This window comes from Phyllopteryx taeniolatus, chromosome 5 (assembly GCF_024500385.1).
Source record: "Phyllopteryx taeniolatus isolate TA_2022b chromosome 5, UOR_Ptae_1.2, whole genome shotgun sequence".
Classification (NCBI taxonomy): Eukaryota; Metazoa; Chordata; class Actinopteri; order Syngnathiformes; family Syngnathidae; genus Phyllopteryx; species Phyllopteryx taeniolatus.
The window spans coordinates 7,244,229-7,268,901 of NC_084506.1; the positions used below are offsets into that span (position 1 = coordinate 7,244,229).

The window sequence follows — 24,673 nt, forward strand, 5'->3', positions numbered from 1 at the left end:
ATTGTGCTCATGACTGAACGCGTTTAAAGCTGGCCCATCAATAGAAAAGCGAGTTGTTGATCAGTGTTGCCCAGCAACCAGATGTATGACACTCTGCGTACTCATGAATCCAAGCACATTTCCTTCGTACATTCCAATCAACGTGGAAATGAGCACATGTTGGAGTAGCTGACTGCTCCCTGTCCACGCCCACATTTAAATATGCAAATCACATTTAAATGAACCCTGCACCTGAGATGCTGATCTCTGCATGATCAGAAAAAAAGGAAAATGAGCAAGGTAATGAAGAAAAAAGATTTTTCTGAACGTGAAGTTGCTCAATGAAGTGGCGGTGCGCAAGAAAATCCTCTCTGGCACGCTGTCCTCCGGCGTTAACAACACGCGAAAGAGGAGCGAATGGGACAGCGCGTGTGAGGCTGTCAATGCTGTGGAGACAGAATAGCACGCGCACGCTGAACTAAAAAAAAAAGAAGTGGTCAGACATTAAGGTGGATGTGAAGCGGACGAAAGCTGCCCACCGCCAAAGTGTGGCCAAAACAGGCAGAAGAACCGGCGCGGAGGGCCTCACCCCGTTCCAGGAGAGAATGGCTGCGATCGTGGGTGGCGCTGCTCTGTCAGGGGTGATGGGAGGACCTGGCTGACTATGATCACCCCACAAGGTTAATACCATGTATTTTTAGAACTCATAACAAATGTGTTCGTACAGTAACCTACACTCAGCCCTGTGAGATAAAGGTTCATGGGTAAATGTTTTAAGTGTGGTATTTGTAATAAATTATTTGAATAAAAATATAAGCACATCAGCATATCAAAGAGGATATCAAAAACATTGACTCCTTTTTGATTACTCAATTGATTATTTTAATACACAGGAGTGGACACGCACGCTGAAAAAAAAAAATCATGCTTTTTTTTTTTAAGGAGAAGAGGGGTAAATTATGTCAATTTAAACACATTTTAATCATGTGCAACCAATGTACATGTTCAAATGAAGTAAATTCAAATCACTCTTTTTTTTAGTAAATGTGCTGGAGTCACGAAGCGATTGTGAGGGCAATAGGCGGCATAAATGATCGCCTTGATCAATTAATAGGTATCCTCACAAAAATCTGTGGTTCATTAAATACACTGGTTAACAAATGAATTCTGAATCCTTTGCCTCAATTGTATTGTTGAAACCAAATGTTGCCGGGCATGAATTGTTCATCAGTGCTAATTGTTCATGTCTCTCTGATGTGCAGATTTATTATAACAGTTTCCAAGCGTCACCTCTAAGTGTCGCCAAAGCACCAAAAGCTGCAGAAACGTGCGTACGCCAGCCATGCAGTTGGCGTGAGGCACTGCACATTTCCACGGTCATGTCACTCTTGATACATCTGAACTTTGCCGTGAAAAAGAACGGACGCTACATTTTTATGCGTAAGCCCCCAGGAGACCTCGAGGTGATGGAGTCGCAATCAGGTCGCCAACTAGTCTATAGGCCAGTGCGATAGACCCTTACATTCTCAAAACTGGTCCTTTTGATGACTCCCTTGAGCTTGGGAAAGCGGGAGGAAAAATAACATTCTCCTCAGCCAGGAACTGTCAGATGCTCAGTGCATAGTGAGCAGGTGCATTGTCATGGTGAACGAACCAGTTGTCGTCGGGCCACAGCTCTCACCTCTTCTCACGCACCGAACAAAGCATACACCGCTGGAGCTCTTTGTAGACATTCTGACTGATTGTCTAACCCACATTGAAGTGGGAAAACCTGTAGTTTATGTTTGAAATGCATCTTTTGAGAGATGAATCCTGGAACGTTTCTGCCGCACTTTGTACTTTTAAAAAAGAAACTGAATCAGTGCTTGTACTTTTACCGGTATTTTTTTTTTCTCTCTCTCAATGGAGGCACACACACACACACATACAAGTATCTGTACTTTAATACTTTTGCCACCTCAGAGTGTACTCACCAGGCCAGTAAAGCTCCACTAACGGCTCTACGTCGTCGATGGAACCTGCGATGCTGCTGGGCAGGTTGCCGTCACATTCGATGACTCCGTACTCTTCTTCACAACTGCTCATCCAAGTTTCTGTGAGGTCTTTGCCCAAAGAGCAAACAGCCTTGTTGTACTGCACGTTGCTAAAGCCGCAGTCCGCCTGGAGGAAGCTCAACACCACCAAAGTGGCGTTTTGCTCGCTGGCCAACTTCGACAAATCATCCATCACTTGACTGGAGTTGTTCCTTACTGAAGAGAAATAGATTTATGGGCGCGTTAAAAGTTCGTCAAACACGCCTCTCGCTGTTGGGGAGTTCGACAACAATTTACTCGGAAAGTTAAACAACGGTGGAAAATATTCGTCAACAAGTACACTTAAGTTAGTTTTAATCATCAGTTTTCCTCACAAAAAAAAAAAAAAAAAAAAAAAAAAGATGAGCTACGGTGGCTAATGTCGCTACAAGCTAGTTAGCTTTAACAAACTCGCCTGACTCACCAAAAATTTGCTCCAGTACCGAGTCGGTCTAATGCTAGCTGCTTAGCCGCTGCTGAATCAAACTTATTAAATCAACTTATTTGAGCCACAGGGGGAAAACGTTTACTTACATTAGCGCACCTATTAAGTTGGGGGTTGGGGGAAACAACACTGGTTACTTAATGCGCCGTGCCGAGCCACAACAGCTACTTTTGGGCAAACTCCCGCACATTGACGACGAGGAGGCGGATCTTCGACTCCGTCCCACTCGCTGAATATTCAAAAGGCCTGAAAAGGCTTTCGTTTTAAATGAAAAGCCAGTGCAGACAAACAATATAATATAAATCACACCGCGGAGAAGTTAAGTTTCGTCCCCCCCCAAAAAAAACAAATAAATCCCAGTAACAAATTCAGATCACAGTTAGCTTGTATGTCAGTTTAACAACTGGAGATATAAAATGACTATGAAACATTTTAAACCAAACCGCAGTCCTACTGTTGCGTTGGTGTCAGTGCAGTGGCATAACAACAACTCAATGGAAAGTCCCCATGTCGCATTGACTTCTTTTCATTTTCCACTTATGCTCATTTCAAATTGTGACATTCATTTCAATGGAGGGAAAACAGAAAATCAGAAAAATACAAAATTAAAAAGGGATGGATGTTTAAAATGTTTATTCACAGTTTAAAAAATAAAATAAAAACCGAAGAATGTGATTTGACTAGTGCTTGCCAAGAACTCCAATCACTTATTTACAGAACCAACAAAATGGTTGCAGAGACACATGCATGCATGCATGCATGCATGCATGCGGATCGAATTTCCTCCCATCACACTCCATATCCTGGACAACCAAAGCTCATGGACCGTGCAGTCTTCCGACCCACAGGCCTCCTCCCTGACCTCGGCAGTGACCCCGTCTTTTCAGCAAGTTTCAAGCCAGGCAGCGGGCGATGCTTTGGGGACAGAGCAGCCTGGCGGGCCTCCTGGAGCTCCCTGTGGAGAAAGAACATTAAAGACAATGCTTTGACCAATTTCGCAGTGCTGAAACAGGTCCAGCAAGGCCTTCTCTCCTGGCATAAACCCCATCAGAAGCACAGCGCTACCTGTACAACCCAAATTCTAATATTTATTCCTAACAGTCTCTTCTCTTCATTTCGTAGCATTCCTCTTGGCTGAACTGCTTTCAGTACAGTTTGTAGATGTTAGATCTGTCCAATCAGAATTCAGCCCCTTTGTGCTGCCACGTGCATCTAATCTGCCCAGTGTCTCCAGAATCAGTAGCGCTGGCCGATGTCTCTTCAAATACGTTAGCAATAAGACCAATCAGGTTTCAAATTCACCACGCAGGGCCAGATAACTGGCACACAACTTCAGCATCTATACATGAACCGATTGGTCAGAGCAAGCCAAGTTCGGTAAGCAATACACATCTGAACACATTTAATAATCAAGATCTCTGGTGACTATACTGTATTTTATTTCATGTTTTAGTCTGTTAGAAAAAGAGGATGATTATCATGCTATCAGCAAGTATAAAAGCAAATTTGAGATTGTGGTATAAAGTGGAGCCACTGACAGAGGAGCAGTGGTTGTGCACGATGAAAGATTTTTTTTTTTTTTGTAAGAGTAACTTACACATGAAAGATTACACGAGGCAATTTGAGGAAACCGCAGAAAAGTGGAGAGAGTATAGAACGCAAGAAGAGGACACCACCATCACCTCCGGATAATAAGGACACTGATATAAGGATGAGAGTTTAACTATGCATGTATGATGAGCCCTGACACTAATTTTCATCGTTAAAAGAAAATTCAACAAGTTAAAAAAAAAAAAAAAAAATAAAAAAAAAGTTAAATTTTTGTCGTCATAGATTTATATTGATTCTGAACAGCTCCGGATGTACATGGCATAATTGTGTGCCGTTATATTGGAGTTTTAAGAGGTGGATTAAGTGGGGTAAGTCCCCACTGAAGGCTCGCCACTGTATAGACACTTTAGATCACAAGTGTCAAACTCTAGGCCTGCCACGTCATACTCTATGTGGGCTGTGAAAGCTTCCCACATTTTCTTGTTCTTAAAACTAGCTATACATATGACAATTAAATGTAGGGGGAATTATGTAATATGACAGGGTAACTATAAGGGTTCCCACAGAGAACGCATTAGGTGAGGGAATATTTGTAATTGCCTCACACTCTAGCGGCACACCTAGTCATTAAACAAACAGCTCATATTCTGGTAAGCAGACATTATGGGTAGACATACGTGTTTTTGTTTTTTTTTTTTTTTTTAAACAAACATACTACAAAATTTGCATTTTCACAGTTATAGTCCCCATCCCTCTGAGGACAACCATAGGATGTGGCCACCGATGAAAACAAGTTTGACACCCCCGCTTTCGATGAGGTGCAAATAAGTGCTCTCATCAAGCGTGACCTAATTGTAAGCCTCCTCCTCGGCTTAAACATTTGTCAACTGTTTTTGTTCATACCAGAAAAGATTAATCAGTGATAAGTTTTACCATTATAAATTATTCTGCATACTTAAATGTGGCTGCTCACCACGCTTTAAATACCTACATTTAGGTTAATAATATCAAAAAAGCTGGAGACAAACAAAATGTGCATAACCTCTTAGAGGTAACGCATGAATGATGTCGGTCATATTTAATAGTGCACTTCCAAACATACGACCTCCCAAAACTATCTAGTTCCGTTTCCCAATCTTTATTGAGCCAAGGCACCCAATTTTACATGAGAAAAATCCAAACAAAAATGTCACAAAAAGCATGAATACTGAAAAGATGATCTTGTTTCACTTTATTCATAAATTGACCTACTCGGTGTGAAATTGAGGCCTGCTTAATTGAACACAAATCTGATATACTTTCAGGAAGCCGTGACTTATTGTATTACATGAACTGCAGGTGGATGCACAGGTTTATTGTACCTTCTGCCATCTAAGGAAGTGGACTTAATTGTGCTGCCGGTAATTATACATAGCTGGGACAGATACTGCATCAGGGGTGTCAAACTCAGTTTTGTCTTGGGCCGCATTGTAGTTATGATTTCCCTCAGAGGTCCGTTAGAACAGTGAAATGTTTAATCACCAAATCATAGAACCGTTACACAAAAATCCCGGAAGTTGACGAGCATGATTTGCTTTCTCGGGCCGCATCTGGCCTTGAGTTTGACACCTATGCTGTAGATGAACAAGGATACATTGTTTGTAGTCAAGAAACAATCATTTCAGACAAATTAAGTGAAATTGGATCATTTCCCACACCTCAGATGGGCTCTCACCTAACAATAGTATATCAAAGCACCCTGGTTGGGAATCACTGATGTAGTTTGCACTCCCGTGCAAGACCGCATGAGCCACACCCATGTCTTACATTAGACTCGTGCTGATCATTAAATAAGCAAATGAATTGTTAACAACAGCCAGTGGAGTAATAGAAGTCACCCTTATTCAAAGCAATGCTTTTTGTTTCTATGTACAGTATTCATATTGTTTACATCTGCATTGTCGTCTCTTCTGAGTGTTTATGCTTGTCGAGTTGTATACGTGTAATTTGAGAATCCGCTCATGCACCTTGTTTCATGCGTTGCAGTGTAAACACAACCATATCGGACGTACCACTTGAAATGTACAAGTGCTAATCGGATATGGGCATTAATTCAGAATTGGAAACAAGCGCTTGAACTGTGAATGAAGCTAACTGTCATTTGCGTTGCCTTCTTACTTTTCAAGCATGGCTGTCCTGAACTTTTCGACATTCAGCTCTCGGCGTAGCTGGGCCGCCAGTCTTCCAGCTCTCTCCTGCCTTAAGACGCTGTGCTTGCAAAGCTCCCTGGCAGAAGGACGTTTGGTCGGGTCTGGATCCAACAACAACTAAAAAAAAAAAAAAAAAAAAAAAGGAATAAAATAAAACGGTCAAGCATTGTCAGAACAATCAAGTGATTTTCTACAATAAACTCAATCAGGCTTTACAGAGAGGGGAATACCTTAAGCAGCCCTTTGAAAGCAGCAGAGAGCTCCCTTGGAAGCATTGGAACGTTGCCCTCTCTGAGGTGATGCCACTCATCTCCATTTTGGGGCATTGGGGGAGCCCCGGCTGCCAGCAGCACGGTAAGTCCCAAAGCAAAGATGTCTGCCATGGGAAGATGGGTATAGTCCTGGTGCATAAATAAAGAGATGCACATTAAAAACACTTAAGCTCTACAACGTGCACAGTAGTTTTTTTTTTTTTAGGGCTCCAATTTTACCTCATGGAGAACCTCCTTGGCCAAAAAGCGGCTGTCCCCTTCCTCAACTTGAGGACTATTGATAGATGTCACATGACCCAGATCCCCTATGAGGGAGAGATTCACAACAACATATTTAAGACACACTCCACATAAAGTTACCGAAACCTTTGGTTCGACACGTAGCGGCCTTTCCGTCAGGCAGCCTAACGACAGTCCTTTTTTTGCCTTCCAAAAGAACAATAGCATCTGTGCTTTTGGAGTGTGGCTCCAACTTGGAGCATAAATATGGAGTTTCTCCACACCGACTCAGGCTCGTCTGTCCTAAGTGTTGTTGCATGAACTGATGAAGCCTGCTCAGATGAGTGGCGTAACTTCTCCTAAGACAACTAGAGCAGTCCAGAAGTGATCGTTTCAATGGACTGGGAATGAAATGATGTGGATGAATGACGATATTCACAGGCATGCCCCTTGGTACATGCAACTAATAGGTTCCAAACAGACCCCAGTCCAAAGGTTCCTGAACCTCTCAAAGGTAATACTGCCCACACAGTGTGTTCCTCTGGCCCTGATAAATTATACCGGAACTAAATGTTGACTCGTTTCCGGTGACCAAACACCAATTGGACCTACAAAAGTTAATACAGGTGGTGGAAATGCACCATTAGTCATTTATCAAATCATCATTCATACCAATTTTATATACAACTCCTGCTGGGTGGCTTCCTTCATCCTCTTCTTCCTCACTCTCCCCCTCACCCGCTGTGCTTGAGACAGAACACTGGCAAATAAATATATTACCTGAAGATGCAAAAGGAGAAAAAAAGTTAAGTCGAAATGCTCTGTACCAAATTGTACAGCGCCTGCATTTCTCATTTTTGAGATCGGACTGCATGCATTATTTGTGAAATTGAGGAAATGTTATATATATTTTTTTATGCATCTCGCTCGCAAAGAAAGCAAAAAGAAATCCTGGCTTTCTGCAACTCTATGCTGAGCTGTACCAAAACTGTGCATGCAAATTGGTCTGCTAAGAAATATACAAACAGAGAAAGGTAAAAGAAAAGGCAAACTTACTTGGTTTGATGTCCAGGTGCACAAGTCCTAAACTGTGGATGTACTTCAGACCCATGGAAACTTGCAATAGCAAATCTTTCAACTCTGCCTGAGAAAACATCTCCCCTTGCATCTCCTTTGTCCTGACGACATCACTGAGACTTCCTCCTAGCTCGTGCACATACAAAACATCGGTTGATGTCAGCAAAACCACATGCGGATATTAAACCAAAAAATAAGTGAAAAATAAAAACACCTTACCATTACAATATTCATTCTGAATAATCATATGGTCTTCCTCGGCCCAGGCAGAATAATAGCGGACCACGTGGGGATGGTGGCCAAGAACTGCATGTGCATACACTTCCTTCAGAGCCAGCTGCCTGAGAGGACAATGCATTAGAAGTATTATCTAATTGAATTCGCCTGCTAATTCAACCTAGCAAAGAGCAGACCTTTTCCATAGCTTAAACATCTATGAAATAAGTGTGTGACACTATATGTAACAATAACAATATATTAGGTCGCATCTAATCCAGACACAAAAACGGGAATAAAAAAAGTGTGGTAAATCTGTTTTTTCTTTATTTAAATCTGCTACCAAATGTGTAGCCTGGCTTTTTTCAAATTAAACTTGCATTACAGATTCTGACTCTACATGCAAAAAAAAACCAACCATCTTCCTTAAAATGCCATTTACGCAACTGTAGAGAGTGCCAGGGATTTATTAGGGTAAGACACAGTAGATATGAGGCCTTTATATCTACAAATGCATTATTAGAATAGTAATTGAATACATTGCATCTACTACAGTGTATACGGTATAATAGTAGTGGTGCCATGAGATACGGGTTTAATGTATTCCGTGACCACACGCCCCCCAAAAAAACTCACAAATGTTTTTAAATGTGTATTAAAAAAAAATAATAATAATTCCCTCCACAGTATTTTACTGTACGAAAACTAACAACAACAACGCGTGCGGCCACGGGGCAAAGACATGTTATCCCAAATAACATCGCACTTCAGAGAAATTTTTTTTTTTTTTTAGAATTTAGGTGAAAGAGTCTTAAGCTATATCAAGAATTCAGTAGTATATCGCTGTCAGTCTTTGCACACATTTTCAGCACTTACCTTCAAACATTTAATGTATTGAGAAACAAAACAAGGATTTAAATTTTGGGGCACTTTAATGGTCCGTTACCGCCACCAACTGACACCGTCCTTCCACTACACAGAAACCAATGTGAATTGATGGTGGCTGGATGTTAAGCTTACTGGCGCCCTCTCGTGGTGGGGTTGTGAAGCTCACTCATGTCTCAATTTTTGGCTCATATCTCAGCAAAAAAAATAAAATCAGCTAAGCAACAGATCATACCTCAAAGTCAAGACACCAGTGTATAAAATATATATATTTTTTTATTATTGCCCCCATGACTCTGGACAACACCCTCCTGTGTTTGTCAGCCATTCAGATTTACAGTTGCCATGTCTGTTCTACAAGTGGTGTGTTGTGCTCGTGGCACCATCTGATATTTAATACACAAATGGAACAAGCAGGGGTCTATTGATGGCGAGGTGTAATTTATTAATTGGGGCACAGGACATAAAGGAGAGGCCACTATTTGAGGATATACTGTACAGGTATAAAAAATATTTTTTTGTAAATCAAACTTACTAAGAATTCACCATTAAATGAAATTACTTTCATAAGTGCTGTAAGATTATTATTTTTTTTTTTTCTTTATTGGTGCAGGGCACAGGAAAGGTTGGTTTTGCAGGAACATTCTGTAGACATAGCACACAATCAGTAGCGAAGTAAAAGCTCGGCAGTGCCATGTTGCCAACTTACTCGTTTGCAGAGCCTGCGAGGGGTCGTCGGGATCGCTTGATGGCGTACAGGCAACCATCCAGCCTCTTCACACACTTGTAAACGGTTCCAAACTCACCCACGCCAATGCGCTCCAGCTCCAGGAACTCGCTCTCATACCGTGACAGCATGAGGGCTTGGACAGCTTGCCTCTGCACGCACACACAGAAGGCCAAAGCATCTCTAAAGACAGAACCCACGTCACAAAGCTAAATCTTGAATGTGGTTATGGCCAGGAGGAGACTTGTCATTTGTGCCACCATATATGGTAATCCATCCTGTGTACACATTCTGACAGATTTGGTTCAGTCTGAGATTCCTTCAAGGAATTCTGGAAGATAAATTGGTAGCTTATCATTTTGGACAAATAAAAAAAAAAAAAAAAAAAGAAAAAAAAATGTAGGCGGCAGCCAAGAATGACGCAGCCTCTGCTAGGGGGATGCAGTCAGTGATACAAATAGTTGTACCTTTGGTGGAAGGAAGGCTTCATCATCCTCCTCTGATGATGTCAGGCTGTGTTTGAACCTGTAAGACAAAGAACAATGCTATGGTTTGTTTATTCATTATGCCAAAACTAATTACCCAGTTTTAACACAAAGATCAGCACCAAAGCCAAATAGTTAAATACAGTGGAAGCCCTAATGGTAGTATAATTCAAATTATATTTTTTTAAATTCTTGGAAAAATGCCTGTAAAGTTGCACACACAAGTTCAAACCACTGCCGGCGTATCACGAGATCTCAGTTTAGCCACAATCAATTGATTGTCTCTGCTCATGTTTTGCAACACATTCTAAATGAAGGATCAGCATCAACAAGGGGTTTTAAGAGAAAAAAATAAAAGATGAAGAATAATATATATCAGGGATTTCATTTGATGTGCGTCCCATGTCCGAAACACACAAAAATGATGAGGGATGCAAAAAGCATGCTGAATCTGCGTCCACTGACACACAACATTGCTTACCTATGTATGTGTGCAAGGCCCCAATTAAAAAAAAAAAAAAAACTGCAAACCAGGTTTACCGCAGAGATGGTCATAAAGATGGAAGCAGGTTGTGGCGTATGTGACATAACGTACTTCCGTCACAGATGCGTGGAAGTGCAAGTGAAACAATTCGATTGATGGGCGGAAAGACAGCAAAATGCGACGGTGAATTGAGAAGAGGGAGAGAGAAAAAAAATAAAACAAAAATAAATTAAAAAAAAAGTGTGGTAGCATTTCATAGTGAAATGCAAGGCGAGCACACGTTTGTCGTAACACGGACCTCTCTCTCCGCCGAGTTGCTGGAACCAAAAGACAAAGGTGAAGCCACCAAAGATGACAATAGACGGTGTTTTGGCTTTGTTCTTGTATCATCTAATTTATATAACGATATACACTATTTAACTTGTATCTGAAGACACCAGCTACGATATACATTTTTTTTTTCTTGTTGGCAATTTCAGCTTCAAACAATCATGTAACCAATCCCATGTCACCTGACGTTCTGCATATAACAGATTGCACTGTGTGACAATGACGACGGACAAAGATGCACGGGGAACATTTGCAACACAAATCAACGGCGCATTATGCATTTTGTAAACTTAAAGTTTGTTTTTAACGTAGTATTTATTGCATTCACAGTGGTTAACTTATTTTTACACTTGTATGACAGTTATGGATGAGATTCCCTGTACAGTTAAACGTTGATGGCGACAGTTGGAACTGATTATTTCACTTTCTATGACATTTGATTTTCAAATTTGAACACATTGGGTTGGTGTCCCATAGCGGATTGTGTTCAACCTGATTGGGTGGAAAACACTAATCCCTGGGGGAGATAATTTTCCCGTCGTAATGTTGCACGGGATTCGGTGAGTGATTAAGAGGATTGCCTGTGGCAGGTAGGCCACAAGTTTGATTCTCTCAACTGGTGTACAGTAATTCTCGCAAAAAAAACATGACGAGGGAACACCGTATTAACATTTAAAGCATTCACAAACAAAAACCCACACGTTGTATTCATATTAAAAAGACTTTACCTGCGCCCATAATCTGCATCAGTATCACTCCTACGGCTGCTCATCCACCGCTGCTGCTCGCCGATCCTGTGCTCCGAGTTGGGGGTGAACGGGTTCACGTTGACTGAAGGCACCTGGATGAGGCTTGCAACAGCAGAGGTGAAACGCAGGGTCCTCGGATGTCGAGTCATTTTAGTGGTGGAGTACGGCTGCGATGACTTGGACAACAGACTCTAAAGGAGCGGTAGAAACAGAATAGGGTCGATCAGTTTTGATACACTATTGAAGACCACAAGAGGGACCAGTGTAACTTTTCCCACCTTTGGCGTGCTGGGGGAATCACAAAGCCTCAGCTTCTTCCAGGAGGCGTAAGGAATGGGGCTGGTGCAGCGTAAAGGTGAGGATAAGGCGTTGTTTCGACTGCGGTGATGCTGCACCCTGGGTGTCCTGCACGCAGGGCTGCTGGGATTTTGCATCCTGGATGTGCAGTCATCAGAGTTGCTGTCGCTGCTGCTGCTATTGCTGCTGCCGCCGTCGCAGTCCTTCCCACAAATGGAGAAGTCCAGCCGCTGGGAGATCTCGTCAAACAAATTCGCCATGCTGGGTGGGGTCTTCATTTAACGTGTCAAACTCAAGACCTGGGGGCCAGACCCAGTCCCCCCCCCCACATCATTTAAATGTAGCCCACTTAAACAAATCGCACGCATCTGCATCATGTTTCTTGCAAATATTGCAAATTGTATTCACTTTTAATAACTGAGATTTTTGTAACCACACCCCTTCTAAAAATAACATGACTAACCGAACAAACTATTTTCCTTGACCTCTGACTACAATACTCGTTACAATCCATCAATTTATTGTGCATATGTACATTTCTATGGTGTCACAGTCTTAAACACGGGAAACCATAACAACAATGCGGCCCACGACAAAAATTAGTGATTTACAAGAAGGTAGACCAATTGGAGATTTGACTGTTACACTGTGTTTCGTAAGCACTCTCACAAGCAGACACTTAAACTAATTCATTCATTTGCTCAGGGTTGGCCAACTACACACACTTTGCGAATAATGGGCTAATTAGATCTGTATGTAGTCATTCCCACAAACAAAACGTGCATCCTATCATTAACACATGATTGTTACAAGGACTTTCTGTGCCAGCCTGCCAGTCGTAGACCGGAAATAGTCCAATTAGGCCCATGAGCGAACATTTAACTGCTCATCCGAACGTTTAAAACCTTCTCCTTATTGGGTTCATAAAAGGTCGTGTTACAGTTGAATTTGGATGGATATTTATTACGCATACTCACGAACATGCCACCTTCCTCACCACCACACTTGAACTTCGCGCCTCGTATGTAAATGACTTCCTGTTTAAATAACGACGTCACCGGGTTAACGTTTAATTGGACACGTCACCACTAAACCAAACCTGAAGTATTTGCAACCCTTATAAAGGTTTTTATTCATTTATTCATTTTATTTTCAAACTGTCTAGGCTTCTTTACACTAAGTACAGATCATGTTTTAATGGCACGCTACATTTTAAATATCAATATAAATGTACTTTTAAGGACAAAACTGATACACACTGGATGGGGAGATAAGGCTATTATTGTCTTGCAGAATGCGAGCAGGTTTAGGATTAAATACAAACCAAATGAGGTCACAATATGACCCAGTGATATTGGCACGTGGACGGAAGTGGTTACGTCATCAAAACAGAGCGAGAGAGAGAGAGAGAGAGAAAGCGAGCAGGAGGATCTTCCGCCCCATCACTGACGATGATGTGACAAGCCTACAAATGAAAAGAAAACAACATCGCAAGCCAGAAGAAACCCTGACGCAGATGTAGCCTCGTCGATTCTCGTGGGCGTCGAATAACTGCAGCTTTTCCTCCCAGCTTGCCTGTTTGCCAGCCAGCCAGCCAGCCAGCCAGCCAGCCAGCCAGCCGTCGACGGCAGCGGCGGCACCATGGTCGAGCAGTCGGACCGAGCCCCGCTGCTGGACTGGGAGGAGATCCCACCGTCTGACCCGAACCAGGCGGCTCCGTCGCCACCTGCGCCGCCGAAGGAAAAGGAGGCCGCGACGTCGGGAAAGAAAACTTCGACACGAGTCTGCCTCGCGGTGACAGAAATTGGCAGGAGGGACGACAATTCCACCACCACCACCACCAAGGCCGTCGTCACCTGCCGCCCGACAGCTGTTGTTGACGACCGGGAGAGAAGCCCGATGGGCCGGGAGAAGCACACCGGCCACATGCGGTGTCAGCCGGCACCTCCCTTCCCGGATGTGACTGTGAGAGATCAGTGGGAAGAGAAAGATCACATCCTGGCTGTCTTTGTGGTCACCTTTAATTCACGATCAGGTGAGTAAGACCATCGATCTGATTCTCTAAAACAGTAACCACTGTCAACTTACTTTTTTATTTTGATTTATTTTTTTACTCCAAGTACCACCGACCGCTTCATCACCTCCAAGTAGCTACCACCACAATGACCAACAGTAGAGTACAGTAATGTAGTTGACCAAAGTGTTCATCAAAACCGAAGCAGAGATTTTATTCCTAAAATGTAGTCCTGTATTTAATATGTTAAGTCACTCTAGTAACTCTACTAGGTACTCTTAAGTAGTACTTACGTACTATTAAGTACTGGTGAAATGCGTTCCTTTGACTAATACACTAAGTCATTCTTCTAGTGTGCTCAAATGAACTGAACTGTACTCAAATGGCCTTACTAGCGAGGACAAAGAGCGGAATAGTACATGGAGCGAGCTGGCTATTCCCTCTTTCCATAAACTTCTTAAACAGTTAACTTACTTGGATAATGTACAATTCCATTGTAACATGCTGCCAATTGAGTCTTGAGATTGTTGTCATATCTCTGTCGGGCCACTTCTACATTATTCGTCCACTCACTGTAGTAGTCTAGTCACTCTGCACTATTTGCATATCTGTTGTTGACCAATACTGGCCACTCATGTGCTTGAGAAGTATCTGCACTATTTCCACAATTGATTAGCATTAGCACATTACCGGTAACCTTTTATTGCTCACTGACCGTACTGTGTTTTATGTTTTGTCTCAAAAGTATCTTTTGTCAAATGACTATATGTTGTCGTACTAGAGGGGCTTCACCCACCGGAGACAAATTCCTTGTGTGTTTTTGAAATACCGGTATTTGGCAAATAAAGATGATTCTGATATATGCTGACATGGTCCCTCTTTTTGTTGAAAAAAAAGAAAACATTAAACTAACCTTATAAAACATTAAACTAACTTACATCCAAGTCCCAATTTGTAAAGCATACCTTCCAATTAGTAGACACAAACACACTAGGCTTTACACGATCAGGATTTTTGGGGCCGATCAGCATAAAATGCTAGTTATCGTCCGATACCGATCAGGCCGTTCAGATTGGTGTGAAGTCTAACAAACACACCAAGAGATATATTTTCATTATTTAATCCAACAACCATTTTTTTTCCCCACAAGAAATGATAATTGTACATGTACAACATATGTGAACCCGTTTAGTAGCTTGTGCCGCCTCCTTTTTGCAATCATTACTTCAACCAGACATTAACTACAAGCATTAACCAGTCTCTCACATCTGTTTATGGGGATTTTTGACCACTAGTTCTTGCAAAACTTAGCCAGTTGAGAGAGGTTGGAGCGACATCTGGTATGCACAAACTTATTCTGGTCACACCGGAACATTTCATTTGGATTTAGGTTCAGACTTGGACTGTGCCAATTCACAATACAAATCCTCAGTCTTCTTCTGCTGGAATGTTTGGTTTATTGTCTTATTGTTTAATCAATTTCCATCCCAGCTTCAATTCCATGAATGATGGCAGGAGATTCTGGTCAAGAATTTCTTAATACGCCTGGAAATTCATGGTTCTTAAGATACGATGGAGTTGTCCAGGTCCAGAATTAGAAAAGCACCCCCAGACCTTCACATTTCCACCACTATGCTTCAATATCGGGAGGAGGTTCTTTACTTCATATGCAGTGCTGGCTTTTCTCCAAACATGGCGGGTTTGATTGTGACCAAATCATTCTATTTTTGACTCGTCTGTCCAGACAAAGGTCTTCCAAAAGGCCTCCGGCTTGTCCAAGTACTCTGGCAAAGTTGAAAAGGGCAGATTTGTTCTTTTTTTGAGAGCAGATGCTTCCTTCTAGAAATGCTCCCATGAATGTCATGACTGTTCAATTTTCATCTAATTCTACACACATGCACATTTATCTGAGATGCTACCAGAGAGATCTGCAACTCTCTAGAAATGATTTTCTGGGTCAGCCTTTACCTATTTCCCCCCCCCCCCCTGGTGTTTCTCGGTGATATTTTTGATGGTTGTCCAATTTTGGCAGAATTGCTGTCATGTTGAAGATGGTCCATTTGTAAATTATTTGTATTACAGTGGATGGAGGGCGCTTTAATCTTTCGAAAATGGTCTAACAGCCCTCCCCGGATGGACGGGCTACCTTCATGTCCTCGGCTATTTCCTTTACTCTTGGTTTTGTTGATTTGCATGGGACCACAGTTTGTTTGGTTGCTTTCATCTCTCTATTCATCAGTGCAGGCCAAACCCTTTCCCAAGGATGTCCTATTTCATTGGTCGGCTTAAATGATTTAATAAGCACTCAAATGTTTAACCTGTGTCTTTCACCTGCCAATGGAGCTGGGAGTTCACATACCTTTGCACATGTACAATTATCAGTTTTTGGATTAAATCATGAAAATTTACTGTGTGTGTGTGTGTGTGTGTGTGTGTCTACTTTTTGGAAGGTATGCTTTACAAATTGGGATTTGGATGTACTGTATGTTAAACAAGGTTAATGTTTTTTACATAAAGAGTGACCATGTCAGGAGGTTTCACAACCATTCAAGCAGCACTGTATATATAAAACAATATGTAATTATGTTTAGCATATTGCAATTATAGATTATGTTTTATTTTATTTTTTACGGTCTTTCATACATTCAAGGGGGAAAATGTCAAAGTGACCCTTACATCTTTAGATTTTCCTGTATGGGACCCTTTGAGGAAAAGCTTTGGACACCCCGATATACAGTAGGATGTAATACACACACACGCACAAAATATCAATACGGTGACGTGTCATGTAGTTTTCACAAAAGGTAATCGCCACATATGAATATTATAGCCATCTGGTTAATAAGATGTGAGTCTCTGTGCGTTAGTGCGCTTGTTCTGTTCAGATTTGTTTGTAATGTGTTGTCAATTCCCATAACGCAGCTTCGCGTAGAATATATTTCAATAGCTGAGTCATTGCTTTCCTGCCAGGCCTGACCTCTTCCTTCCACTAGAGCTGATTGAATAAGAGGAAGTGGTCATGATGAAAGTACAGTACTGACAGTGGATGATGACGTGTAATTGTGTTTATGTCTGTGGCAGGAAACATGGTAGAGTGGTGCCTACCTCATGACATCAACCTAGATGGAGTCGAATTCAAGGCAATGGCCAGTGGTTCCCATAGGGTTACTAACGACTTTATGTATGTACGACCACCCGCCCCCATTCTTCCACTAGAGTGTTATCATAACACTCGTGTTTCCGTGCTCACTCCTCATCCTTGTCTGACCTCCTGGTAGATATTTCCGTAAAGGCTGTTACTTTGGGCTGGCCTGCTTTGCTAACATGCCGGTCGACAACGAGCTGGAACGAGGAGCCAGGATGAAGTCTGTGGGAATTCTGTCTCCTTCCTACACGCTGCTGTACCGCTACATGCACTTCCTGGAGAACCAAGTCAGGTAAGACGGCTAAACAGCTCGCTCTGGCTCGCACGATCGTGGGGACATCGCTTAAAACGGCGGACTGCAGACCCAGAAACGCTACCATACGGACCCACACAAAAGAGGTTTGGTAAACGACCGAGTAAGATCAAAAAATGGCCGATGAAGCAAGAGAACATTTGGAACAAACGACGCTTAAAATGGAACGATCCGTGTTATTTTTCTTTGTGCATATCAGTGGGAAGGTCTCACTGGGAGCACTTTTTAAAAGTGCATACACTGTATGTGAAATGCCATTATGAACCATTAGATTGTGCATGTGTACCCAATGAAGTGCTCAGTGCGTATACACACCCTTGTCAGCAAACATAAAAGATCATGAAATGGAGAACACACTGTAATAAGACACATTATGCTTTTTTTTTTTTTTTTTTTTCACCTCATGTTGCAATTACTTTCTAGACTCCAGTTAAAAAATCCAGGCCATTATTCTCCATTGGAGGCCTTCTACGAGGACAAGAAGGCCATCCTTCCGCCGACAGGAAATGGCAGCTTCACTGTTTGCCCTACCTGGAGTGTGACCACCATCAACCGCTGTATGCATCCCGAAATGAAGGTATGAATGACCGCGTCATTTAACTCTTTTTATCGTGTTGTAGCGTATATTGCTTTGGATGAAAACGGAATTAATTTAGGAGAAAAGAATAAGACAGAAGCGACGCCTACGTTACTTCCGGTTTAGTGTGATTGGAAGTTTAAACGTTAGACTCAAATGATTTTGTCTCTTTTTAGACGTGTAAAACTTCGGGACAAAGTGACGAGAAACCTCTGTCTCGTAATCTGAAGGTTGCTACATGAATTAGATAAGAGTTCTCGATAACCAGAGGTCTTTTGTCGAATCCAAACACACAAGAATGATACAGGTAGTGGATTTTTTTATAGAAAATTTGAGGGGAATCCACAGGGGAACAATGCAGAGAAAAGCAAAACAGATAAACATTGGTAAAGGAGGCTGAACTTGTGATGTGACGGTGGAATGAGCATGCGAGGTGACAATGCATAGAGCTGGGGGTTCCTGTTCCCATAAATTTAAACTCAAATATGCACTAATCTGTATTTTAGTAGACCGCAAGTTGGATTTTTGTTGCGTAGAACACAATTTAGGCAGGCTCGTAAATCTCTCAAATGTTTGGCCGGTCCGGTTCCATCCTAGGATTATTTTGTAGTTTAAACCAGTGGGATAAAATGACATGAATTCTTGGATCTAAGCTAAAGAAACCGGTTTCCAGCTTTGCATTGTCCCGCACACCCTGTTTAATCAGTGCAATGAGTGTTTCAACCTTATGTAGTGGCTAATGACACTTACTGTTTGTTTGTATAACATTTCTGTGTTCATTTTTTGAGATAAACACACGCATATTCAAATTCGGAGAAATACAATCACTAGTGACATTGGTGTGGTGGTAGGCACTGGGAGCATTCATGCAAAGTTCTTAAAATGTCACACATTCAAATTCGGTGAAGCTGGTGCCGCCGTCGGCAGTAACCCTCCACCGCCAGTGGGTGTCGCTGGGCTCCATCAATTGTCCCAGAGGTCTTGAGTTGCATTTCCAGGGGCAAATAGTCCATTTTCAAGCTTTTTGAGTCGGCATCTTGAGCCCTGCACACACAGGGGGTCTTCTGATGACTGGGAGCCCAGGTTTCTGGGGTAACTCTTAATTCATTTAAAGTCCAGGTGAGAAGTCAGGATTCGTGGTCTCTGCTTTTGATGAGCTCTTTCAGACTGGCTGGTAATGCATTTAGCATCCGTGTGAGATAAACCAGGCATCCTCGTGACCGTCTGTCTCAGCGGGGGAGCCGAGACAGGAATGCAGTCCCAGTCCGAGATGGGGTGTCACGGTGCCATCTGGCGAGGGCATGTCTGTTACAGTGTTAATGCTCAGAAAAATTGTTTACTATTTGCAGATCACTCACCCAGCTGGCTGCATGTCTCAGTTTGTCCAGTTTTTTGGAGAGCACATAATGGTGCTGTGGAAGTTTGCACTGCTTCGGAAGCGCCTCCTCATCTTCTCCCCACCACCTGTAGGCGTGGTCTGCTATAGAGGTAAGAAGCTGGAACGTAAACACTTGTGTGATGATGAAAACTACTGTACATGGCTCAAGGGCACCTGATTGGATAAGGCACGATAAATGGTGACCGATAGTTAATGGAGTTTGGTTCCTCTGGCCCATCAATACACGTACCACTGCCGTGTATTCATAGTGGACTATTTTAGCTCTTGGAATGAGGGCTAATCAGACTGCTGTGACTTTTTGATTTCTCGACTGCAGTCATTCGGCTAGCCTTAAGTAGAGTTAAAAGTGAATGATTTAGCTTGGAACCCCAGGCTCTGCTGACTTTATTGTCCTGTCTTTGATTTCTTTTTTTACATATTTTTATGACGCGTGGATGCTTATTTGTCTGGGCCTCAGTTACTTGTGACCCTATGAGGACAAGTGGTATTAAGAAAATGGATGGATGGATGAATGGATGATGGATATACTGTATTTTTTTTAATAAGGCAATTATTGGCTGGGATATAATTATTACTCAGACTAAGGATTTTATTGTGTAACAAGTTACAACACATCTTTTTCAGAAGTTTCTGACATCTGTTATTTAATTAAACAATGACAGTTCATCATTGTTTTTTTTATTTTATTTTTTTTATTTTATGACAAAGAAATTTGGTTATCTTGTGTTTTTGTCTCAGTTTACTGCTGTTGCACCCTGGCCAATGTCTCTTTACCCGGAATTGGAGTGTCTGTGCCTGAATTGCGACCTTTCTTCTACATCAACGTAGCTGACATCCCTAAACTGGAAACAGAGATGTCATATGTGGCCTGTGAGAGCACCTTCACTGACAATAAGTGCACTCAAGCATTCATGGATTTTAAGGATATGAAATTGGTAATCATGTGTTCATATTTTTAGGCACCACAGAAAAGATTTTTGAGGAGAAAAAGGAACTGCACGATCTGTACATAGATAACCAAAATGTGAAAACACACAGGAGCCATTTGGTGCCCCTGCTGCGACTGAATGCTGCCGATAAGGAGAGGTACAGGAAACTGAGCGAACAGAGGTATGCAACACTGTGATGCTGAAACAACACCCCGTGTAATGTGATACAGAGACTTGTCAATTTGATGGAATTATACTATATAATAGATACGCTGCCTTGATTAAAAATAAATTGATGATTGCCTTATCAATATTATAGAATTTATTCCTTTAAAACAAATATCCTAAAATAATGCAACTGAGCAAAACTGTTTTTTTAAATTTGTTTTTATTAATTTTTTTTTTTTTTTTAGGGGGGATTTTGTATGAGGCAATGGCTACATTTACAGGGTCTTTTTTTTTTCCCTACACTCCCGGTTGTGCATGCATTATGTGGAAACTTCCAGCTGTTTTTTTTTTTTTTTTTAAACCTTTTACCATTGCATCTGACTCTACAAAATCAAATTAAAAAAACCACATAATTGAAAACCTTAAACTAACATTAATGCTGCTTATTAGCACGGTGGGGCATCCCCTGGCGTCATACAATTAGAAAATTGACAGACATTTTTGGGAATAAAAAGCCTGCAAAGTAGCACAGAAAAGCTAAAGTTGAGTCATGAGCGTGGCCCACTTGAGATCAAATTGGGTTGGATCTGGCCAGCATACTCCAAATGAGTTTGACACCCCTGGTTTAGGGCAAGTACACAGTCTATTCAGGGGTTAATTCCTTTTTACACTTGTATGACAGGAAGAAATGTTACAATATTACATAAAACATTGATAAATAAAAATGAATAAAAGGTTGATGATGGCAACAGTTTTTCCGATGGAAAACTAGATTTGATGACCCTGGAACAGATTGTTTTTAACCTTACAGGTTTCAGTGCAATTATAAATAGGATATATTAAAAGTAAGTTCATCAGGTTTGAACACCCAATGATTTTTCTAGGCAAATGTTGCTGTACTCTCAGGAGGTGGATGGAGACTGCACGTCAAATGAGGAGGATCTTTTCATTGTGTGAGTCCTTGAAATGTTAACTCATGGAAAACATACAGTGGATATAAAAGGGATACACACCCACTGTTCAAATGCTGTTTTTTTTTTTCTGTTATTAAAAAAGTGAGACAATGATAATCATCTAATCAGCTCATGAGCACTACTTTTGCACTTGCCACACAGTGAGAACGAGCAAACAGAGTACCACCTTACTTACAGTACAACAAAAATACATGCAATACAATGTGTGATGCATTGCAGATGTGTAGCTTCAGCTGATTTGCAGTCTTAGTCCCTGGTCAGGTTTTAGAATACAATGAAATAATTGAGTGAATATAATTGAAAAAATACAATTAACACATACCACCTGTGTGCGTGCGTGTGCGCATGCATGTTTAAAACTGTGCCCCTCTGACAAAAGCCCTCAGTGAGGGTTTATTGTGCCTTACTTTCTTGGAAGACAAAAAAAATGCCCTCCCTTTGAATAAAAGAAGAAATGTTGGAAAATGCAGTTTTTAATAAACAAATGTAATTGATACGCCTCAATAACCGTTACTTATACGGCATGGTGCTGCTTGTTCTACTGTATGTTATAGGTCACAGCAATGATGGAAAAACCGTTTTGAAATTATTTATCTTGGTCGAATATTTTTATACCACAAAAAAACGTAGTATTTGAACAGGGGTGAGTAGACTTTTTTATAACCACTTTAGTTCAGTCATGATATCCCCTTTATGCAGTTTATATCACCTTGAACCTCTATCCCTCTTCCAGGTTCTTCATGGAGCTTAATAACCGCATCTTCCAGATCCTGTCAGAGGTTGCAGGGAGCGCCGATCCCACCCTGACGGCAGAGCATGTGAGGGCCATGGGGCTGGATCCCCAGGGCGATCGATGCTTCCTGGTGGAGCTGCTGGAGTTGTACGGCCTTGACGTCACTCTGGTTATAGACAACCTCTGCTGCCACTAGCCTTGGAAGTACAGGAATACACTGGATGTTGGTGACTGTATGACACACAAACACACACCGAGACACTACTTTCACCTTGAGCCTTCATCTGTTGCCTGCTTTGCCATTGTCAATCTTTGTTTTCTTTTGTGTACATTGTGTCATCTGGCTTTGTAAGGAGAATGGACTGACTCCTGGCTGATGGTGTTGTGCTCTTTTACCGGTCTTATTACTGTACTCTTTTTGTTTGCGCTCACCTGACTTAATTTCTTTTTTCAACACTGGATATGTGGTCGATAATATTACGCTGTGGGTGCTTCCCTGTGCACCGATACTTTGTTAGTGCTGGAATGGAATTGGATTGTCATTCTGCTGTGATTCTTGGACATTTGTGAGAGGATTGACCACTCTTTGGCCTTTTACAAAAAAAAAAAACGAAGCAATAGAAGTTTGCATCTTTGTCTGCGATTAGCCTTTCACGTTATTGTATTTCGTAAATTGGGCGTTCACTTTTTGGCACCTTCAACAAGAGTTAGATTTATGAGTTAAATTCTCAATGAATGTGATTCTATGACACAACGTTATCATAAATGCTGCACCTTTTTGCGCTATTTGCCACGGGACTGTTTTTTGATGCACACGCTGATCATTCATATTACACGCTGACAAAAAATCATTCTACCGAAAGGGCACGTGTCAAACTTACGCCGAGAGGCCAGATCCAGCCCACCACCTCATTTTTTTTTATGGCCCACGAAAGCAAATCAAGTATATCTACTCCGTGTTTCTTGTTAAATGGATTTGTTCTTCCTTCATTTTGGCAGAAATATGCGCCAAGATTTCAGTTTTTATTCACTTCTAGAGGTGAGCTTATGGACAAAAAGAACAATGATGAATGATTTTTATGGCAGAAACATGCTCTGATTTCATCTTCTGTCCTGCTTACATCACTACATTCGATTAAGGATAGAAATAGACTTCTCCAGGACCCTTCTATCTGACACTGAGGAGATTTGTTTTTGTCATGTTGTTGGTAGGATGTTAATAGGTTTACTAAAACGGTTCTAAGGCTAGTTCATCAGCGCCTCCAGCTTCTCAGAGCTTTTTGAATGAAGAATCCTTGATGGCGTGCCAAAGAGATCCTCCTTGTCTCTTTGTGACAAAGTTCTCTTTGTGTAGAGAAGCTAAGCAGAAGCTTTAACTCTTCCTTATTGATATTCACGAAATAAAAACCTTTGTCGCTTCTCTCCTTTCATTGCCATCTCATTGAGTAAATCCAAGTCTGGAGTGGGATCAAGTGTGTTTGAACACTACTGGCACACTGTGGAAGTGATCCATCATTGTCTGTCTAGATAATAATTTTGTTCCATGTTGGAACACTGCGGCTGGGGCTAGTAGAAATTCGCAGAGGTGCTTCTCAAATGTCTCATTGACCTACGGCAAAATGAGAGGCATTCTATCCAGCCTGAGAACTCCTGATTTAGAAAGATGTCAGCCTTATTGCGGTTTTGACCCCCATGCTTCCTAGTTTGGTTTATTAAACAGCAAGTGCAATTTGTATTGTGCATATTTAAAAGAAGAAGAAAAGACTATCACTTAAGGTTGTTTTTTTTTTTTTTTTTTTTTAAATGGGGCCTTAAGGAAATATGACTTACGACACGGTCTGTTATACTGTACGTGTTTGTCAAAAGATACATACAGTACTCCTCAGCACATATAAATGATCTGTTGCCTTGGACCAGTCTATTTACTTTTCAGCAGCCTCCAACATTATTTGTATTACTGGTGTACATTAATTGTCAGAGTGGGTGTACATACACACAAATACACAACTGTATAACTCATTATACCAGCATTAGCTACAATTACTGTTTATACAATGTCTTACTCTGAATGTCCAAAACAGCAAAACTATTGCACACCATGTACATTTTCTACTTGACTGTAAAATATATCAAGAATAGTCACTGTAACTAAACCTTAATATACACATGAAGTCAATAGCATGAGCAACTGTTAATTTCACTGTACTTTGTATGACAATAAAACATGGACTGATTGTTTGTTCTGTCACCATTTATTTTGTATGCAGCTCACCCATCCTTTTTATATTGCCAAAAAGTCAAATGTAGGTGTTCAAAATGGCAGCACGGGATAAGCACACCTGTGACGTTACACCCATTGGACACTTTTTAAGTTACACATGCAGAATCCAACATAAGAGGCAAACCAAAACAGAATTCCTACTTAAACTCAAGCGAAAGTAAAG

At 41.4% G+C, this 24,673-nt stretch overlaps 3 protein-coding genes across 7 annotated transcripts in view; 1 reads left to right on the forward strand and 2 right to left on the reverse strand.

Annotated features, from left to right (window-relative positions):
* LOC133478752 (BH3-interacting domain death agonist-like) overlaps positions 1–2,913 on the reverse strand; it is an 11,323-nt gene extending 8,410 nt beyond the window's left edge. The window contains exons 1-2 of one of the 4 annotated variants that reach the window (XM_061775233.1): positions 2,596–2,913; positions 1,953–2,228 (exon numbers count right to left, since the gene is read on the reverse strand). In XM_061775233.1, the coding sequence (XP_061631217.1) occupies positions 1,953–2,205 (253 nt within the window). In that variant the 5' untranslated portion in view covers positions 2,206–2,228; positions 2,596–2,913. Of the gene's footprint in view, positions 1–1,952; positions 2,229–2,475 lie in introns of all 4 variants that reach the window. The other 3 variants (XM_061775232.1, XM_061775231.1, XM_061775234.1) reach the window with 3 other exon arrangements.
* A 199-nt stretch (positions 2,914–3,112) lies between these two features.
* On the reverse strand, positions 3,113–13,077 carry wee2 (WEE2 oocyte meiosis inhibiting kinase). Its single transcript, XM_061775217.1, has 12 exons — positions 12,955–13,077; positions 11,959–12,276; positions 11,660–11,871; positions 10,100–10,157; positions 9,615–9,784; positions 8,024–8,145; positions 7,784–7,930; positions 7,400–7,507; positions 6,728–6,813; positions 6,467–6,637; positions 6,205–6,353; positions 3,113–3,451 (listed from the first exon to the last, which is right to left on the reverse strand). Exons 2-12 carry the CDS (start codon positions 12,253–12,255, stop codon positions 3,286–3,288), a joined length of 1,686 nt encoding a protein of 561 aa, XP_061631201.1. The 5' UTR covers positions 12,256–12,276; positions 12,955–13,077; the 3' UTR covers positions 3,113–3,285.
* A 533-nt stretch (positions 13,078–13,610) lies between these two features.
* dennd11 (DENN domain containing 11) lies at positions 13,611–24,467 on the forward strand. 2 transcript variants are annotated; one of them, XM_061775220.1, is made up of 9 exons: positions 13,611–14,012; positions 17,073–17,172; positions 17,270–17,428; positions 17,873–18,026; positions 19,376–19,514; positions 20,164–20,295; positions 20,385–20,535; positions 21,407–21,475; positions 22,230–24,467. In XM_061775220.1, the coding sequence occupies exons 1-9, from the start codon at positions 13,619–13,621 to the stop codon at positions 22,423–22,425; spliced, it is 1,494 nt and encodes a 497-aa protein (XP_061631204.1). In that variant the 5' UTR covers positions 13,611–13,618; the 3' UTR covers positions 22,426–24,467. The 2 variants fall into 2 exon arrangements, with proteins under 2 accessions (XP_061631204.1, XP_061631205.1); XM_061775221.1 differs by having other exon boundaries at positions 19,406–19,514.
* Positions 24,468–24,673: the final 206 nt, after the last annotated feature.

Excerpts from the sequence above, each read along its gene's own strand:
- wee2 (XM_061775217.1), bottom strand. The coding sequence starts at position 12,255 with ATGAAGACCCCACCCAGCATGGCGAATTTGTTTGACGAGATCTCCCAG. Across the intron at positions 11,872-11,958 it reads ATTCCCCCAGCACGCCAAAG|AGTCTGTTGTCCAAGTCATC; the intron begins GTGGGAAAAGTT and ends CCGCTCCTTTAG. Across the intron at positions 6,638-6,727 it reads CCAAGGAGGTTCTCCATGAG|GACTATACCCATCTTCCCAT; the intron begins GTAAAATTGGAG and ends TTTATGCACCAG.
- dennd11 (XM_061775220.1), top strand. The coding sequence starts at position 13,619 with ATGGTCGAGCAGTCGGACCGAGCCCCGCTGCTGGACTGGGAGGAGATC. Across the intron at positions 19,515-20,163 it reads AGGCGTGGTCTGCTATAGAG|TTTACTGCTGTTGCACCCTG; the intron begins GTAAGAAGCTGG and ends TTTTTGTCTCAG. Across the intron at positions 21,476-22,229 it reads GAGGAGGATCTTTTCATTGT|GTTCTTCATGGAGCTTAATA; the intron begins GTGAGTCCTTGA and ends TCCCTCTTCCAG.